Below are 20,471 nucleotides of genomic sequence, written 5' to 3'. Positions count from 1 at the left end.
AGACCTTCTTGGAGGACTAGGAGCTCGTCTGGGTGGTGAGCTGAGGTAAAAGGAAAAGAATTCCCAATAAGTTAGAATCCAAAGAGTATCAGAAACTGTATTTATTACAGCAAAGAAAACAAGTGGAGGTGGAGCAGTGGCTTTGAGGGATTTCAGGTTTTAGACTATAATATATAGTTTAAGAGGTATAATTATTACGAACATTACTACCACGCATCCTTCGAGGGGAGGCCCTAGGGAGAGATGATAATGTGTTATTAACTTCAAAATTGCTGACGATATTGAAGGAGAAAATATGTAATAGTTAGTCGAGTGCAGACCTTAATGGGGACCTATATCGCCATGGAGGAGAGGACGGAGATCGACCTCTGGCTGGTGATGCAGGTCCCTGCCTTGGAGGTGTCTCACCACGACGAAACGGAGTCTGCTCGGCGAGAACCAGGAGAATCTTCACGTCTACATGGAGGATCCAGCTGACGTCTAGGAGATCCACCCCCTTCAACCAACAGGAGATCTTTGAGGCGAAGCCAGACTTTTCCGATGATGAGAAGCTGACATCAACAGCGATTACTCATGAACACATGCATTAATGATTAATTCATGATAACAGTAAGAATTCCCTAAGCGATTTTACCCATCAAGAGGCAGAAAATGCAGAAAGTAAGCATTAATTTACAACCCTTGATAAATAGAAAAGCAATGAGCAGAGTATTACTGTAATAATCCGAGTCCTCTAACATCAGCTCAAGTTCCTCCATAGTTAGAACTCCACAGCATGGGGGAAAAAAAGGAAAAAAAAAACAGAGGCTTGAATGCATGTAAAACTATACACATTAGCTCATGAAGTGCAGATTTCATTGAACAAACTTCAGAAATTAAGATACAAAAGGGGCTTGAAAAGCAACAGGATACAAGGAGAATCTTGCAGACTACATATCAGAATAAATACTAGAAAACAATTTCTTACCGGAGTCACAATCAAAGAGAACAGAGTCGAGCTCACATGAAGTATAAAACTGGAATCAACCAGCCACGGACAAACAGTTCCTCCACAGAGTGCTTTGTCGATGATCAATTGTGCTTTAACATCCTTCAAATGCTTTCTTTAGCGATCAAAATCAGCTTAAGTAGTTAAATTTCCAACTCATAAATTAATCAGAGAAAACTACAGAATTACAAGTTCATAATTAATCAAAAGAAAAGAAATGAAAAACACTTTATAACTAATCACAGTCATTCCCCACCATAAAAAAATGGTGGAGGACCTGGAACCGGAGCCTGACCGCGATGAAGGACTGCCTCGCGTTGGCTTCGCCATTACTGAGACCTGATTGCAGCTTAAATCTGTTTTTTTAATTAAAATTTGAATATTTTTTTATTAATTAAATATAATTAATTTATTATTTATAGTTTAAGATCTTAAGACTTTGTAAATGTGATTTGATATAAATGATTTGCTTGGAAAATAAAACTAATTCTATTTTTTATATATATTATATTTGATTTAAGAAAATAACAACAAACAATGTTTTTTCTTGTAAATACACTTACCTAAGCATCTTCCCAAAAACTTGATCAAAATATAGAGATTAATCATTCATGAGTCTAATTTATTTATTATCTATAGTTTAAATCTTAAGACTTTGTAAATGTGATTTGATACAAATGATTTACTTGGAAAATAAAATTGATTCTAGTTTTTTATATATTACATTTGATTTAAGAAAATAACAAGAAATAATTTTTTTTCTTGTAAATACACTTACTTAAGCATCTTTCCAAAAACTTTCTGGCGGCTCTTAACTAAAGACCCGACCCGACCCGAAACCAAAACCCTACTAAAACCTTCTCCATCTCTCTTTCCAATTTCCATGGCGACTGTCCTGCTCTTCAAGACATAACAACACCAGAAGAACCCTAAACCCAGGGGTTCTCTCCACACTGTCTTTTCTTTTTACAAAAAAGGAAATGGGAAGAACAAGTGAAATTGGAGGGCTAATCTCAGCAGTAGCAGCCTCCTTTTCTTTTTCTCAATCAAATCTTGTGTCTTTTGCTGATGGCCCTTTTAATTTCTCTCCTTTTTCCTCCTCAAATCCTTCTCCTTCCCCTCCTCAAACTTCTTCTCTTTCTGGCCAATCTCAGCCGTCCGCTTTGCCTCCATCAACGGTAGCGGGTAGTGGTGAGTCTGGTCCTAGAGCTCCTAGGAATGATAACCCACGAACGACGTCGTCTGGTTTTGATCCTGAGGCTTTAGAGAGAGGTGCTAAGGCTCTGAAGGAGATTGCCTCTTCTTCCCATGCTAAAAAGGTGGAAACTTTATTTCAAAGAAAGTAGTTTTTTGTGGGGTTCTGAGGTTGTTTTAAGTATGGCTTTTTTTTTTTTTTTGTAGTGGGTTTTATGGCAAATTTGTGAAAATGGGTTTGTGGTGTTTTTGCTGGGTTTTTTAAATTAGATTTTGTTTATTGTGTATTGGGTGTTTCTTTGGTGGGTTCTTAAGTGGGAAGATTCTTTTTAGATATTTTTGTTGGGTTTTGAGATTAATTTTCTGGAGTTTTGATTTTAGCTTTGAAGTTTATGTTGTTATTTCTAGTTATGGAGATGAGTGGATAGAGAATTTCAATAATTTAAAGTCTTTTTTTTTTTTGCATTGGTATAAAAAAATTAGAGTTTAAGTTAGTTTTCCGGAATTGCTTGAGTGAATTGAATTGTTCTTAATTTTCCATATCCAGGCCTTTGGATTCATTTTGCTGTTGTGAAATTTGCGTGCTCGAAATGACTTTTGAGAGGATTTTTTGGTTATTCATTGATGTAGAATGTGCATTTGAATGGTTTCTTCAGTTAATGGATGTGCTAATCGTGGTGCTTGTTGTCTGTGTAGGTCTTTGAATCTATAAAGACACAAGAAGCAACGAGACAGGCAGAATTGGCTGCAAAGGCTGCAGAATATAAGGCAATGCAAGCTCAGGCAGAAACTGTAAGTTACACTATGATGAGTTCCTCTTTTTTTTTTTTTTTTTAATTTCCATCAAGCTTGTGACTTGTGAAACCTCTTTGTTAGCCATTAAATAGTTGGTGGCTAAGAAGTCTTAAAGATACATGAAGCGAAAATGCATCTTGGAGTCTCTGATGTTGTCTTGTTGGGTTCCTTTTACTTGATCAAGTGGTGGCTAAGAGTCACCTGTTATTTTTGTAGGTCTTCGAAATAATAACATGACTGACCTCAATTTCTTTTTTGGAAACTACCAACTTATCTCGGAGTTATGAACTCAGGAATGCATATTGCTAGGATAGGCATTGAATTCTATACGTCATTTGTTGCTCCTGGAATACAAATGAGGGGGCTTTCCTGACAAAATTAAAGTTAATCTGCTTGGTTGCAATTCTTCTTTTTTTGTGACCAAGTTTTCTGATTGAGGCATATCAGGTCTTCCTTTAGTGTGGATCACATAAAATGTTCTTTAATCGATGGCTTGCAGAAATTGCTATGTGATCTTAAATGCCCTTTTACTAGCACCTAGTGGATTAGTTGTTGAGGTGAAACATCTATCTTATGCTACTATTTCTAGATTGCTACTTTCCACTGCCAACATTTTATCCTCTACTAGGTATTAGATGGAGGTTGAGAACTTGTGCTAGATTCGTTTCTTCATTTTTCTCTGTTTTTTACTGATGTGAATCGGAGTTCTGTTGGGGAATAGTTGTGGTTCTTTATTGGTTTTCCCTGTTTTTTAGTTGTTATTGTTATCAGTGCAGTTATGTTAGGGTTAAGACAATTTTTCTGTAGATCAGCTTCTTATTAGAAATCTGTTAGTATTTGAGTCATAGTTTTTCTTAAATTTCCTGTAGTTTAATTTTGAAGTTTTAGCTGAAATCGGTATTCGTGCACTTAGAAAATTTCCAACCATTAAGCCCCCTTTGCTTTCTTGTTGAATGAAAGGCACCCACTCTCCTAAGGGGGAAAATAAGTTTCAAAATAGAGGCAGATAATTTGTTTTTCTCTGCTCATTAATTCACCTAAAGCAATGTACTTGTTAGTTGTGGCAAATGGCTTGTGGGAGATTGGGCTTTGATTTTTTTGTTATGAGAAGTTGACAATAGAATCTGTGTTACTATATTCCTGCAGAATGAATTTTGCTTTTGCAGACTTGATGTGTTTTGAGGATTGGCACGTTTTTTGTTGCTGACATATCATCATTTTTCTTAAATTTTCTTCCATTTGCTTGGCAGGAGAGACAAAGGGTGGTTTATGATGAGCAGAAGAAGCTGGCTCAGCACCAGGCGCAAACTAAATCCCAGATGGCTCGCTATGAAGATGAGCTGGCTAGGAAGAGGATGCAGGCATGTACTGTTAACATTTTAGGATTGAAAGGAGTTATTTCATGGAGAGGAGTTTAATTTGTTCATATTACAGGCTGAAAATGAATATCAAAGAGCAAGGAACCAAGAGCTCGTGAAACTGCAAGAAGAATCATCAATAAGACTGGAGCAGGCTCGAAGAGCAACAGAAGAACAGATTCAAGCACAGCGACGACAAACAGAGAGGGAAAAGGCTGAGGTAGAACGTGAAACAATTAGAGTGAGAGCTATGGCAGAAGCAGAAGGGAGAGCCCATGAAGCAAAGCTAGCTGAAGAAGTTAATAGGCGAATACTGAAGGATCGTGCAAATGCTGAAATGGAGAAATGGGTTTCTGCAATAAACACTACCTTTGAGCACATTGGAGGTATAAACTCAATCACATGCACTAGCTTAAACTTGGAGAAAGCCTTGTTTGAAGTGAGCCTTGGCTGTGGCATTTATAAAAGATTATGATTATTAGGAAGGGCTGGACTTCTCTTGGTTAACTGATGGCCCTACCTCTCTACCCTAGCTCAGGGACCCTGTCCATCAGCAAATCAACTGAATGCTTGATGGTCCCTAATTTCTCTACATCAAATCTGGTGTTCTACTAATTAATTTTAACAGTACTCTTCATAAAGCTTTAATTGCATTGTTTTGGTTTTATTCGTTCATTGATTGTTGCTCAAGAAGATACCATCTTATATGAGTCTATCTAACTTTTTTAGGTGGTTTACGAGCTGTTTTAACTGATCAAAACAAGCTTGTTGTTGTTGTGGGAGGGGTCACAGCTCTTGCAGCGGGGATTTACACAACAAGGTAAAAATTACTCTTGCTTGAAGATGCTGATTGGTGGGCTTGTATGCTGTTAGTGACCTTTGCAGGTTTTTTCCTGTAATTAATATGTAGTCAAACTTTGGAGATTCTGAGTTTGCTATGTTTGTTGTTATTTTGAGAAGATTAGAAAATGTATTTAGCCTTGAGTTTCAAGGTCTTAAATGGTTGATCAGTGTGCTGAATATCAGTTTACATCTTTAGATGTCTAGTTGGCTATGTCTGGGTCTGCTATTGCACAGTTAGTGTGGAAGTGTGAGCAGTCAATTTTCTACTGTGTCCACCAAGTCTCCTGAGTGTGTGAATTAACACTACAGCTTTTGCTTCCAATTTTTGAATTGCAGAGAAGGTGCTCGAGTGATCTGGAGCTATGTGGATAGAATATTAGGACAACCATCACTAATACGAGAGTCCTCCAAGGGCAAATACCCTTGGTCAGGAGTTTTTACCCGTTCCTTTAGAACTTTATCAAGTGGTGCTAATAAAGGGTCAGCTTCTAAAAATGGAAATGGATTTGGTGATGTGATTTTACATCCTTCTCTTCAGAAACGAATTGAACAGCTGGCTAATGCAACTGCCAACACAAAATCCCATCAGGCTCCATTTCGAAACATGCTTTTCTATGGTCCTCCAGGAACAGGGAAAACAATGGCTGCTAGAGAGTTAGCTCAAAAATCTGTATGATATCTAAGCTTAATTTATTTTTTTTATCATTACTTTGAAGTCTTCAATTCATTAATTATGCCATGTGATGTCAATCTTCTTTGTTCGGTATTGAAGTTGCAAGCATGAATTAAGAGATTGTAGTGCGTTCACTTTTCTGACCTTGTCATGTCATGGATTCATTGGGATGGAAGTCAAAATGTTTGTCATAAATTCACATGTTAATTGCCATAACCATTTCTGCTGGCTAGCTAGTATTTTTTATTTGGGATTAGATATTGGGCACTTTTGACTTACAAGTTTGATAAATGTAAATTTTTTGACACTTCAAATTGCTCTTGTAGAGTTAGCATTTCATATGTTATCACATCATATTAAGATAGCTTCTGAAAAATGTGTTGCTGCTTCTTTTCTTCTTTCTTCTGACTTCAAATTTACATGCAGGGTTTAGATTATGCCTTGATGACTGGTGGAGATGTTGCTCCTCTGGGATCACAGGCTGTCACAAAGATTCACCAGTTATTTGACTGGGCCAAGAAGTCTCGGAGGGGTTTGTTGCTATTCATTGATGAAGCAGATGCGTTTCTGTGCGAGTAAGTGACAATTTTCTTTTGGATAAAATAATTTCATTTCAAGGAGTTTAAAATACTTTGTTAATGGCCATATAAGATGCTTGAGGTGTCATTCTTCAATCTGAAAAATGAACTAAAATAAAATTAAACAAATAAAATAGACTAAAATCCCCTTTAGTTCGGTGTGTACTTATAAAGTATCTCTTTATGGAGAGAACATAAATAGCAGATAATTTTATTAGTTTTAGAATTTTAGTCTACTTTAATGCAGCCTGTGTTATTCTGAGTGGGCTGATAAAATGTTGCACTGTATAAAATAATGTTAAATGGGGAAAAGCAGGGCATAATTTGCTCATAAATATTACTGTACCCTGCTAGTTATTTAGTTCTAGTAAATTTATTTTCAGTTTTACAAGTTGAACCAGGTTCCCGCTTGAGAGAAATGAATTTGTTTCCTGAACATTGCAGGCGGAATAAGACCTACATGAGCGAAGCTCAACGAAGTGCACTTAATGCCCTTCTTTTCCGCACTGGTGACCAGTCCAAGGACATAGTCCTTGCTCTTGCCACAAACCGCCCTGGTGATCTTGATTCAGCTGTTGCAGACCGTATAGATGAAGTCCTGGAATTTCCTTTACCTCAGACAGAGGAACGCTTCAAGCTGCTCAAGCTTTATCTGGACAAGTATATAGCTCAGGCTGGATCAAGAAAATCTGGCTGGCTTCAGAACTTGTTCAAAAGACAACCACAGAAGATAGAAATAAAGGGATTGACCGATGATATCTTGAAGGAAGCAGCAGAAAGAACAGAGGGATTTTCTGGTAGAGAAATAGCAAAATTGATGGCAAGTGTCCAAGCAGCAGTTTATGGAAGTCAGAATTGTGTGCTTGACTCAGCCCTCTTCAGAGAAGTGGTAGATTATAAAGTTGCAGAACATCAACAAAGGAGTAAACTGGCATCAAAATCAGATGAAAAAAGTGCTTAAGGTGTCTGTCTGTTGAAATGCTTTTTTTTTTATTGGGCAGTTCTTTTATTCGGATAAGGATAAGGTACATGAGTGACTTAGCTAACCAAAAAAGCCCACATTTTCTGGTTCCGGGCATCATGTTGTTACCATTATTACCCCCCCTTTCATGGGGGAATTTTGAAATGTGTTAGATTGTGATGATTCTTTGGTATATTTGTTTCATTTGGCTTGTTGCTGACATCTTTATCATGCCTCTCCCTTCAACTTCTGCTGTAAATTTACCCAAAAACGAGTGGTGGAGATGATATGTGCAGGTAAATTCGTAAAGAATATGAATTAATAAAAAGCATGCAAACACAAAAATCTTCCCTATGAATCTTCAAAGAGAATTATACAATGGAACCCAAAAAAGAAAACAGAAAACTACAGCGCCTTATGGAACCTTCATTGCTTTAATCTTCAAGATATAGATCGCCCTTCATCTTCAAGATATCGTCGGTCTCCAAGGCTGGCCAGCCACCGTCTTTCCCATCTTCCTTGCATACGAGGAAGAGAGGGACTCTCTCTTAGATCAGGTAAGGAAGACAGTTTTTGAAACCAGGATAATGGAACTTTTCTAGGCTTCTAGCCACTGCCCATCAACTTTCTATGGTCCATTGCAACTTTGGAAGAATTCTACCTTGGCATTTCTTCATGAAACATGCCATTCAAGATTGCTGCACCGGTATTGATGATTCCATGAGGCTCACCAGTGGATTTTGCACAAGGAACGCCGTGCAATTTCTTCAACAAGTCTTCAAGCAAGATGTGTTCCTACATCTCCTAACGTTATAGATCTCCAAAACCAAGCAACAATTAGGCCTACTGTGCTCATTTTTGAAGTATTTCATTTCCATTTGAAGGTTGATCGTCTTCATATATATTGTGTTGTTTGTTTTATAATCAATTTCAGTAATCATCAAAGTCAAGTTATTGCAAATATAGAGTTGAGGTGTATAACTTTAGTATGATAGGTTGATCTAGAATTTGGCTCATCAAAATCTAAACCAGTCTTGGTTTAAGGAAAAAAAAGAATAATTGATCGAATTAAAAATTTAAATTAACCTACTAATCTCTTAGTTACAGGCTTGATTCAGTTAAAACTTAGCTCTTAACCTATCAACTTTAAAAAAAAAATTGTTTAAAACATTGTAAAATATGTGTTAAAGATTTATATATATGGAAAACATAAAATTAGAATTAAGCGAATTATATTTTTATCCTTTGTTTTTTTAAGTAATTTTTGCATTAAAAATATTATAATTCAGATAAAAAAAAAAAGATATTCCATAAAAAAAAGTAAAATATCACGCTAAATTATGTTGTTATTGTTAAAATATAATTAAAGAAATCAAAGAAAGTAAAGGAATTTTTTTCTAATTGGATACCAATTCTTTAAAATTTGAATGATAGCCAGAAAAGAAAAGGAAAAAAAAAACTAATTTTTCAAGTAAAGAATCTAAACCAAACAAATTAACAAGCTTTTTTTATATATATAAGATGACCCGATCTCTTTAATTTTTAAAAAATATATTTTAATACCATTTTTTAGTTTTTTTCATAGGATAAAATAGAATTCGCTGTATTCTGAGAAAAAAATAAAAAAAACTTCTTTGTTGGTGACGATTCCGATCACCAAACAAGTTAAAATTGATGTTAACAAGTTCTTATGATATTTATTTTAAACCTCAATGTAGTCTAGAAAACCTGATCCATGTCAAGAATGCAATATTTTTTCCGGTTAGATTTAGTGGTTTAGACCCTTTTTTTGTTTAATAGGTTAACAGGTTTGTTTCTTGATGTTCTAAGGATGTTTGTAAAGTGTTTTGCAGTTGAAAGGGGCTTTTTAGGTAAAAAAAACTTATAGGCTTGATTTTCTAACTATTATAATGGTGGCAGGAATTTAAGTTGGCAAACAACACGTCATCTGCAACAACAAGTGAAATATCCTCTGCATATTCTTTATTTTCAAAAAAATAGGGGCACGCAACCAAAAAAAAAAAGGCCTTGGCGCGTAGGTTTCCTAGGCTTCAAGTCTTTTTTACCCACTTACACCTAGGCTTCATGAATTTTTAATATGCATGTTGACCAAGCTTTTCCCATAGCAATTTTGTAGGCCATAATTTCCTAACTATTACAATGGTTGCAGGAATTTGAGTTGGCAGACAACACGTTGTCTGCCACAGTAGGTGACGTGTCCTATTGCATGTTCTTTATTTTCAAAAACATAAAGGTAAATAAAAAAAATAGGCCTTGGCGTGCAAGGCCTGGGCTTCAAGGCCCACACGCATGGACTTTTTTTCTAGTACTTTTTTTTTAAATTAATACTTTTTATGTCTTTTTTAATATTTTTTAAGTATTTTTTAATTAATACCTTTGACTTATTAAGCCTTTTTTTTTAAATAGCAATTATTTTTTTAACTATATTTGATGTTTTTAATTTTTCATGAGGTTAGTATAATTCATCTATAATTTTTTTTATATATTTCATATAAATTAAATTTATTTTTATAAATTAAAATGTTTATTTCTTATGATATTTTTAATATATGCAACCTTACATAGTTTTTTTTTTTCTTTTTTTATAAAATAAATTTTATGTGTTTGTCAATTTTTATTACAAATTATTTTTAATAACGAAATTTGTTAAACATAACGTGTAAATGACATATATTTGAGATATTAAATGTCTTAATTTATATTTGTATCTTAATTGTTGCAATTTCATTTTTATTTGTAATCAAATTTTTTTCTATCAAATTATCATGATCTCATGATCTAGAACACACGATAAAAACATAATCATGACATATCTCATGTCTAAATCATGAATTTTACGTGTTAACCAGGCTTTTCCTATAGCAATTTTTTTTCATTTATTTTTTGTTGTTGTTGCCTTATTTTTCATCATATTATTAAATTAATAGAAATTTAACTTGATCATCAAATTTCTCTCACTTCTTTAAGAGCACCATCATCTTTTATTTTTTTTGGATTTAAAAAAAAAATATCCGGCCCGCAGCGTCGCGCGGGCCACCAATATAGTCCTGATCTAAATCCGACCAAATCAAAATCAATATTTTTTAAAAAAATATATATTATTTTGGATATGATAAAACCTAGATTTAATCTAGTGACATCTCAGTTTCCTCAATGATCCAAATACATGAGCTATTTTGCAAAATCAAATCACGGGCCGGGTTTTATAACTATGTCACCTGAAGTTACTTCCTATGATTCAAAATCTGGTATCCTCCCTATCTACTTCCAAGCCTTTTCATGGCAGCTTTTTGTAGTTTATGCCTTTTTTAAGAGCCCAGGAAGCTCCTTGTAAACACCATAATTAGTTAGTGTGTTGATGTGATAATTTTCCTCTCTAAGCAAAAAATTATACTATACAAAGACTCTGATTCTACCGGTGGAAAGCCACCTTCATCTCCTTCCAAGTGTTTTTCTTATGGCTGTCTTCAAGGCTGGTTGGTGGCGTTTCAATATCTTGTTGGTGCAATATCAAGATATGGTAAGATCTCAATAGTTTCCACAATGGAGTGATGATCGTTGGTTATAATGTTGCAATCATAATCATCACGAAGCTAGGAATTAAGCAATGATGGTGCTAGTATTTGCTCATTGATCTTCTTCCTTGCCTTTTTTTCATATATATAAATGTTTATTCTGATATTATCATTATATTTTTTTACTCGTTGATAAGGTTTTAATTTTCATTAATTTACACGTTAATGAGGATTAAATTCTTTTGTAAACGATTTTAAAAAATTAACGAGAAATATTCAATCTTCTTCTTACTTCTACCATGAAATTGAACAGTGTTATTATTGAATTATTGATTCACAAGGCTGAAATATAATTTTTTACTGAACAGGAAAAAAAACAACGTTGAGGGTTTTTATTTATACGAAGGATCAAGAATAATGAAATGAAAACAACAAAGAATCACCATGACTAAACATTAGATCATGGTGTTTACCATACACTAATCCAACAATTAAGAATGGTAATTAGTGCATCAATTACGAGCAATATTACTTCCCACTTCGAACTAATAAGATCATGCTGGCACCACCTGCTTACATGAAGATCGATTTACCAAGTCCTCGACATTGATGCATGCATGGAGATCTAGATCGAACTCCATCGATTCTAGAACATGTAGAGATCAGCTAGTTCTTCCAAAGAACCAAAATTAACACTTGGATCTGCATTTTCAAGCATCCATAAAAGGTGGTCGAAAAAGACAACCTCGCATCTCACCGCCACAATGCTATCCTCTCCCGGCTTTTGCTTTGACTTCTCGATGAGAGCATTCACTAAAGGATGACTCAGATACTTGGAGCTGATGACATACCTCTTCCTCGTGCTTCCAACAAATATAGTCGCTTGGTTTTCATCTTCTTGCTTATGATCATGACCACCCCATAAATCTTCTCTGTTAGATTTGGACCTCAGGCTACTGTAAGACGAAGATCTCCCTAGTTGCCTCGACAGGCTCTTGCATTTACGTAGTATCAAACTGATCTTCTTCATTGTTTTTTGAGGGAAACAAGGAAATTAAGAACAGAAAGACAATATGAACGGGCCATGCATATATAGGAGACTTGCCATATACTCACAGAGGGTGCGACAGCAGCAGCTGCGGTGGCTGGCTAGATCAGCCATGGTGGTTGCTATGTCATTGTTTACTGTGCTGGAAATGTGGGGCATGTTGAGCCCTGCAACCGAACATTTCGAGCATCAATGACTTAAACTAGCCATCCTTTTATGGATCGATGCTGTCTGGTGGGGCTTTTACAGGCACAAAAGTACGCAGTACGCACAAATGCTCTAGTTACTGGTCAGTTGGGCATTAATGTCCAAGCCCACAGTTTTCATACCAGACCTGGAATTTGTGTAATTCTGTGTTTGGTATCCGTTATGCTTTTTAAAAAAATAGGTTTAAAAAAATGTTTTTAAATGTGATTTAAGAAAAATTAAGTTTTAAAATAATATATGGGATTTTTGTATGTAAAATAAGTGAAAATTAATTTTTCATCAATAAATACAAAATTAAAAATTAAAATAAAATTATATATAGACAAGGATCTATTGTAAAATACAAAAGTTATTTAACAAACCAAGCGATTTTTTTTCTCAAATTTGTGAATAACTGAGTATAGTTTTTTTCAAAAAACCAAACCCCTGTATTGCATTCCAAACGGGGGATGGTCAAAATTTGAAATTTTTATTTTACTTAAAATTAATTTTTATATTTTTTAATAATTTTGATGGGCTGATATAAAAAATTATTTTGAAAAAAAAATATATATATATATATATATATATATAACCCTAATTCCTCTATCATTGCTGTTTTGGGAAAGCATCCCAATAAAATATTTCCAAACGTTTTTAGTAATTCTAAGGCTAATTTCTGGGATAGCTCAGTAGCATTGAAGCGTGAAGATAATTTGATGACAATTAACATTGATCACAAATGGATCAGCTAACAAAGCTAAACAAGTGTGTTGGATTTTGAGGATTTTATCCGGTTTGATAGATTATCATAAAAAATTCACTATCCAAGATCTAAATTAGACTTATTAATTTATTTATGATTCGATTAACCTAATCAAACCTAACTGCATCAACATAACTTTTTTATAAATAAAAAAAAGACAAAAAACAGAACTTGGTTAGTTAGAACTATAAATGACCAGGTGATTTATAAATGGACCCGAGAATTTAGTGAATTCATGGTTAGATTGGGTATGATGAAAAGAAATGCATTGCATTTTAAAAGTGTTTTTGAAAAAATTTAAAATATTTTATTTTTTATTTTATTTTAAATTAATATATTTTTTATATTTTTAAATTATTTTGATATGTTAATATCAAAAAATTATTTTAAAATAAAAAATATATATTTTAAATATTTTAAAAAAAAAAACAATTTAAAAACTAACTAGAAGTATCACGTATGTAATGAACTTCTTTCGAGCTTAGCTTCGAAGCGACAGAAGAAGAGATTAGTGCTTGCTTAGAAGCAGAAGCAAGAGCATAATCCATCACATCGGGTGGAGGATCCATGATGAGTCAAGGACCATCCGTCTTAAGATAAAGCTTAATCAAATCCAAATGATGCTAATTAGTTGGAGACTAAACACAATAGACCATAATCAATCAAATACAACCCCTTTATTTTATTTTTATTTTATTTTTTCTTTTTATATTTCATGCTTTTTTTTTTCTTTTCTTTCTCTTTCTTTGCTCTTATTTTTTTTCCTTGGCTAGTTTTTTTAATTTGAGATTTTTTTAATATAATTTTATCATTTAGTATTAAATTAATTCACAACAAACATTTATTTTATAATTAATATTTAATTTCACAAGCATACCATGACAAAAAAAACTTTTACGGTCTATATAATTAATTTGATTAAAAACTTATGAGGCACGAAGCCAGGTGAAGAAATTTGAAGATTTTACTGCTTACTCAGGTTTAATAATATTACCAAAAAAAATCCCCACATTCTTAGCATTCTTTTTTACATTTTAAAATATTTAATCCGGCTCACGGCATATATTGTATTCTTATAATGACAAGCCAGACACCAGTTTCAGCACCTTATGATGCAGAGCTTGTGTACAAGCCAACTAGAGCATGTAGATACCTCTAGAAATAAAATGCAAATTCATTTGTTCCTCTAAGAAGCAAACGGGGTCTTGATTCGGAACCCAAAATCAACAAGAAAATGCATCTTCTGGCTTCTGTCGGGCACTTGAGGAGGGTACTCAAGTTGCTGTCAAGACTATTTTCCAGACCTTATTCTTGTGTAATGTTCAAAGCAGAGTGCATGTGAAAATTCCATCCAAACAATACTTGGGATGAAAGAAGTCCAAATCACCTTACATGAGACAGGCTCTGCTCTCAACTTATCCATAAACCTGTGAAGTCTCGATGAACATGATAAAAAAATAACTCATATCAGTTTTGTCTTTGACAGAACCAACTCTATATATATTATGAGCTATTCTACTCGTCCTGAGTACTCTCAGCTTACTCAACCAAAATTCTGTGGTTTGCTTGGATGAGCAGATAAAAAATGAAAGTGTTTCATTTTGTATGCAAGATACGTCCCCAGTTCAAGATGATTTCAAGAAATGAACATTATCTTTCACTTGAGCTCTATTCAGAATTGTTCACCAATTTTGTTGGAAAAGCAAGAAGATGTGTTTATCTTTAGTATAATGGCTGTTAAACGTTGAAACGAAACAGCATTACATCTCCTTCTTGAACTATGTAGTCCTTGCCCTCAGATCTCAACTGCAGAAGTCAAAGAAGCGCAGGTAAGTGAATCTTCAAGAGGAAAGGAACCTGAAATAAGACTACATGCACCTAAAGGATTCACAAGTAATCTCCCACACCCCCCCGCCCCCCCAGTTTGTGTGTAGATGTGAGTGTGTGGGGTGGGTTGGAGAGAGATAGAGAGTGTTCATTCTCCCAATCTGTCTTTAAGCCTGGAGAAACATGAGGGCAGTCCTTCCCAGGATGTGTCTATCCTTCGTTACTATTCAATGAATATTAAAGTGCACAGAAGAGCAACAAACTCACAAGTCCTTTTTCCCTCGCGGCAGCAAGCGAACCAGCAGCCACGAAATCATCATAAGACACCTATAATAAAACAAAAACTCACCTTAGTCAGGTAAAAACTAGTGGTCAGACAAGCAATGGCAGCATCAATAACAGAACAACAGTTGTGCTTGTCGCTTGAGCATACCATGACAAAATCCAATATTGCAAAAGGTATATATTCTGAACACTTCAATGAAGAAGGAAAAAACCACATGTTTACTCTTCAAGATCATTGCGTTGCTACCACTTCAGCAATTCTTTTTTTTTTTTTTCTCTTTTTTTGAACAGAAGAGGGAGGGGGTGTTGAGAGAGCAGGCTTAAGCCCGGGAAAAAGAACTACCAAGGCACCCAAATGAGGGATAGACATCCCAACAATATTCTTAGACATAAAGGATTGATGTGAACAAGTTAATTTTACAATTGCATAAACACAATTCTCACAACCATATTTGGCTACAAAGTCAACAATCTGAACATTAATAGAGAAAGCCAAAAAATCTAATTAAGATGCTTACTGTCTCAGCTCGAATAAAACCCTTCTCAAAGTCAGAATGTATAACTCCAGCAGCTTGAGGTGCTGTCATTCCTGAATCAAGAGGGAAAAAAACTCAGGCAACAGTCATAACAGTCTGAGATGATGTAAAGAGGTATCGGTTGGGTGGTTTCAGACCATTCAGCTTTACTTCATGACAAAATGCATACAAGACATCCCACATATAAAAGACTCAAATAAGTAACTCAAGCAGAACAAAATATAAACATTTTCTTGAGCAAGTCAGTTTCAATTAAAGAAAGTTCAGCAGACAGCAAAACTAACCAGCATGTATAGTCCATGCTTTTGATTCCTGTGGAAAATAAGAAAATACTCCTTCAAATAATGAACATAAATAATATATTATGAAAATTTTTTATCAAACTATTCACCTTCTCTCCAGAGGTAAAGTATGTACGCAACCCCAAAAGGCTATATGTTGCTGTGATGAGGTTTCCAAGGCCGCTTTCACTAACACCAAGTGATTTCAGAAATTCATTTCGTTCTTCAAATGGCAGTTCTGTAAGCTCTGATTCAACCTGCAATAATAAGCATCCTTAAGTTACCTGCTTCATGCAACAATTGAAAATGACAATTCAAAGCTTGTACAAGTTATACTGGTCTGCAATAAACAGCAGAACACATGTATAGAGGCTAAGGTTTCTAGAAGACATCACTGTACCTGTGCAGAAATTGTAACTAGTCCAGATTGTAACTCGGATGCAAGATTCATCACTTCTTTGACATAAGGATTATTTCCAGCATCAGCTAGTTCAGATTCTGCAACATTTGCCACATATATGACTGGTTTCATAGTAAGCAAGCAAAGATGCTTTACTGCATCCTTCTCAAAATCTGTTAATGCTACAGATCGTGCTGGTTTTCCATCCATGAGTGCCTCTTGAATCCTTTCCAAGGCAGACTTTTCAGCCTCTTCCTGAAGTAAGAAACTTGGATTGGTTTATATAGTATCTATCTGAAATTGCAAATATAGAAGACAGACTGCTTGCACAGGCATTGAAAGCAAAGAAACCTTATTTTACCTTGAGTTTTGATTGTGAATCCCTTGCCTTCCCTTTCTTGAGCTTCTCTAATCTTTTCTCAATCTGCATTTCTTGTAAAATGCATAAATTAGTTCTGTCAGCTTATTTGATGATGATTAACATATGTTAACAGTAACATACAAAGGTTACCTTCACAAGGAACTTTCAAGTAAATGCAATTAAAAGAAAAAAGGCACCGCAGAAGAACAAGAGTATAAGACCCCATCTGAGCACCCTATCTGATTTATTTTTGCACCAAATAATGCCTTAGACTTCAAATACCATCGATGAAGTAAAACAAGACAAGATACATGAGATTTAGATACTCCCCAAACTAAATGTATGCCCTTGTATAAACTTCCAAAAATCTGAACACAGCAAATGAACAGCTAATTGATAGAGAACTACCTGGTTATGTATTTATGAGGAAGCAACGGGTATAACATTGACCAAAGGAAATTGAGATTTTAAACTTCTACCTAACCGCAGGATCCTATGTGGTGTGATATCAAATTTAGCGCATAAATTTCAAATACTTAGTATATAAGCTTGCTCTTTCGCAAGCTTCTAACATCTCAAATCAGTTTGCACTTTGCTGTCTATAAAGTACCATCACAAATAAAGAGTTAAAGCAAACAATGGTATGAAAATGCTGAGGGAGCAAATTTTCTAGCTCTATTTAGCATACCTGATCCAAGTCTGAGAAAACAAGCTCTAAGTTGATTACATCAATATCAGATTTAGGATCGACCTTGCCATTTACATGAACAATGTCATTATCATCAAAACAGCGAACAACCTGAACCAAAATGAATAGGCCTTTAATACACTTTCACATCAATAGTAGCTACTTATTGCCCAGCAACAGTATTCAGGATTGTGCAAAAAAGCAGGCTTTCCAGTAGACATTCAAACTTGTGAGTTAAAATAAATAAGTCATTATCCTGCCAAGTGATGACTACAAACATCCTGATAAATAAAATAGAAAAGTGCCAGCCCCCCAACCCCCAAAACCCCCCTGCTGCTTCCTTATCTAGTTTATCGATTCATTTGTTGAATTAGACCATCACCAACTTCAAGGAAACAACAAAATGTGAATACCTAAGAATGCCAGTTCTGCAAACATTAGGGTTCAGTTCAAGGGCCACCACCCTCTTAAGGAGGCAAGCCCAGCTTCCAGCCTAAGATTGTTTGGGGTGGGAGAAAGGGATTTACCACCAGACCAAAACCACCAAAGAGCCCAAAGAAAAGGCAGTTTTGTCAAGTATGCTGTGATGATAAGTAACTAGAAAAGAGCAACAATGTGAGCAACTCATAAAAACGAAAAAAGATGTGAACAAGGATGAACCTGAAGAATGGAATCAACTTCTCGAATATGAGATAAGAACTTGTTACCCAACCCCTGCAAGAAATAAATCAAAATAGCAAGAATACAGGTCAACACTGTACAATCAAACTTCAAGTCCAAATACAAAGCCATTTATTTTCCTCAAAAAGGTTTGACTAACGAATCAATTAATTCCAAAATAAGTCAATGCTAGTAAAAGAAATAGCAAACAACCTCCCCTTGACTGGCACCCTTGACAAGGCCAGCAATATCTACAAATTCAATAGATGCCGGGACGGCTCGTTGAGACTTGCTTAGTTCAGAAAGTACATTGAGTCTTGAATCTGGAACAGCAACAATCCCTACATTCGGCTCTATTGTACAAAACGGAAAATTAGCAGCTTGAGCTTTTCCATTCTCCACCTGAAAACATGCCATTCAATCCCACATCAAACGTTTTCATACACCACCAGAATAACAGCAAACATAATAAACACAAAAAACCATAGTCCACCCCTTCAAATATTCAAACTTTACTTCACATACTTAGCAGAGAGGCCCGCAAGAACAATTCTTTATCCATCAAAGAAATTTAGCAAAATGGGTGGTAGAGATGCTTACAACAGCATTGAAGAGAGTGGATTTGCCAACGTTAGGAAGGCCAACAATTCCAGCTTTCAAGCTCATGCTTATTTTTGCAGAAGAAGCGGAAAACCGCCTATTGGCAATCCCAAAAAACCCTGTAAATTGGGCGTTGTTAGTGAAGAAAGAATGGTTTCTACACAGAGGAAATGATGATGTTGATTTCTTTGGAAGAAGAGACAAGGCAGGTACAAGGTTGCTGCATGCTACTCTTGCCATTTTAGAGAGACAGACAAGGGTTTATCTGTGAGGAAAACAGAGGGAAAAGTGGCCACTGAATGTAAAACCTTTCACCGTTTCCTCTTTTCTTTTCTTTTTCTGAAAAAAAAAAAAAAAAAAAAACCCTGGATAAAGCTTCGGGGAAAAAAGAAGAAAGGTTTTACTCATTACACGTACCTTAAAAAAAACAAAAAAATTTAATTTGTAACACTTTTTTTTATTATTTGAGGAAACCTCACCTATCAAAAAAATATTTTATGAGCCCAGGTGAGTGAATAAAACTCCGGTTACCCTAAGCACTTACAAGAGATGTACACCCTGACTTGAACTCGAGACCTGTTGTGCAGATTTTAAACCCTTTGTTATCACACTATGTCTCTTAGGGACTTAATTTGTAACACCACCATCCGTAAGAAAAAGATTAAATATAATCATGTGGTTGTACTGTTGTAGTTTAATTGGTCAGATTTTAAATTTGATTTTTAAAGATCATCAGTTCAAATCCCATAAATCTCGGAGCTACTGAAAACTTACATGGTCATTAATTTTAGAGCTTGTAAAATTAATCAAAATATATATAAACTGGCCTGAACACTCCCATTAATCTAAAAACAAAAATTAAATATGAAAATACTATGATAAATTTACATTATTAAGCTGAAAATGCATTTTCTTTGTGACTTCTTTTCATGGCTAATTTTTTTTGTTTTTGTATTTATATATATTATCATGTTCCTTTGATAATAGCCAATTCTAATAAAATTTTACCAAAGTTTTTTCTATAAATAAACATACCAAGTTATCGATAATTGTTTTCATTTTACAATTTTTATAACCTCATGAGCCACTTGCTTTAGAACTCATTCTATATCATCTTGATCGCAAATCAATCTCAAACTCATATATACATTTAAGCTTTCGATAACAACATCATATTTTTTTAAAAAATAATATAACTATAAACAAATGCTAGGAAAGGAAGCTGTTAAATCACTTATATATATATATATATATATATATTGGGGGGTGTCCGGGCCAGCTTACGCGCACCACGACTAATCTCCGGGCCCACTGAACATCCTGCAAGCCAGTGGGCAGGTAAGACACCACGGGGGTGACAGGCTGGTACTCTTTGAGAATCGAACTCGGGACAGTTCGCAAGGCAACTTGCAGTTGACCACAGCAGCTAGACCCTCAAGTGTAAATCACTTATATATATTGATCTTGAGAGAGAGGGACAGAAGTATATTATAAGCATACACGGAAATTATTTGGTCCACCAATATGTGAAGGTCCTGCAACAAAGATTAATTAAGCATAATTTCGTGCTATAAACATAGTTGAACTTTTAAGTGCAAGCGATAATAAAAATGCTTAAGTGCAAGCAATAATGAGAGTTTTCATCATTCCTATCAAATCTTATAAAAGCTTTTATGAATGATGGTTAAACTTCACAATAAATACACATGACATTTAAACATGCATTTGCAAATTAATTAGAACATGAACAATTAACAACCCATCTCTCCCCCTATTTACTTTCAATATAGGGAAGACATTCCAGACATTTAGTTTTTCTATTTTTTTATAACCACCACAATTTCATAGTTTTTCAATATTTGTGGTAACGGTCCTAACCTTGATTTTCGCTCATTGCAAAAGCAACT

At 34.8% G+C, this 20,471-nt stretch overlaps 3 protein-coding genes across 3 annotated transcripts; 1 reads left to right on the top strand and 2 right to left on the bottom strand.

Annotated features, from left to right (window-relative positions):
- Positions 1–1,782: 1,782 nt before the first annotated feature.
- On the top strand, positions 1,783–7,583 carry LOC118048997 (uncharacterized). Its single transcript, XM_035058849.2, has 8 exons — positions 1,783–2,307; positions 2,879–2,974; positions 4,228–4,338; positions 4,412–4,721; positions 5,065–5,155; positions 5,515–5,848; positions 6,278–6,426; positions 6,874–7,583. The coding sequence occupies exons 1-8, from the start codon at positions 1,969–1,971 to the stop codon at positions 7,388–7,390; spliced, it is 1,947 nt and encodes a 648-aa protein (XP_034914740.1). The 5' UTR covers positions 1,783–1,968; the 3' UTR covers positions 7,391–7,583.
- A 3,989-nt stretch (positions 7,584–11,572) lies between these two features.
- LOC118048999 (auxin-responsive protein SAUR78) lies at positions 11,573–11,956 on the bottom strand. The gene has a single exon (XM_035058850.2). The coding sequence runs from the start codon at positions 11,954–11,956 to the stop codon at positions 11,573–11,575; it is 384 nt and encodes a 127-aa protein (XP_034914741.1).
- A 2,549-nt stretch (positions 11,957–14,505) lies between these two features.
- Positions 14,506–18,889, bottom strand: LOC118049000 (uncharacterized). The gene is made up of 11 exons (XM_035058851.2): positions 18,565–18,889; positions 18,178–18,366; positions 17,965–18,018; positions 17,305–17,415; positions 16,617–16,679; positions 16,256–16,510; positions 15,966–16,112; positions 15,859–15,886; positions 15,557–15,627; positions 15,021–15,080; positions 14,506–14,732 (listed from the first exon to the last, which is right to left on the bottom strand). Exons 1-11 carry the CDS (start codon positions 18,802–18,804, stop codon positions 14,664–14,666), a joined length of 1,287 nt encoding a protein of 428 aa, XP_034914742.1. The 5' UTR covers positions 18,805–18,889; the 3' UTR covers positions 14,506–14,663.
- Between the last annotated feature and the right edge of the window lie 1,582 nt (positions 18,890–20,471).

The sequence above is a fragment of the Populus alba genome, chromosome 1 (assembly GCF_005239225.2).
Source record: "Populus alba chromosome 1, ASM523922v2, whole genome shotgun sequence".
NCBI lineage: Eukaryota > Viridiplantae > Streptophyta > Magnoliopsida > Malpighiales > Salicaceae > Populus > Populus alba.
The sequence above is the reverse complement of the archived record's forward strand: the minus strand, read 5'-3'. Positions and strand labels throughout refer to the sequence as shown.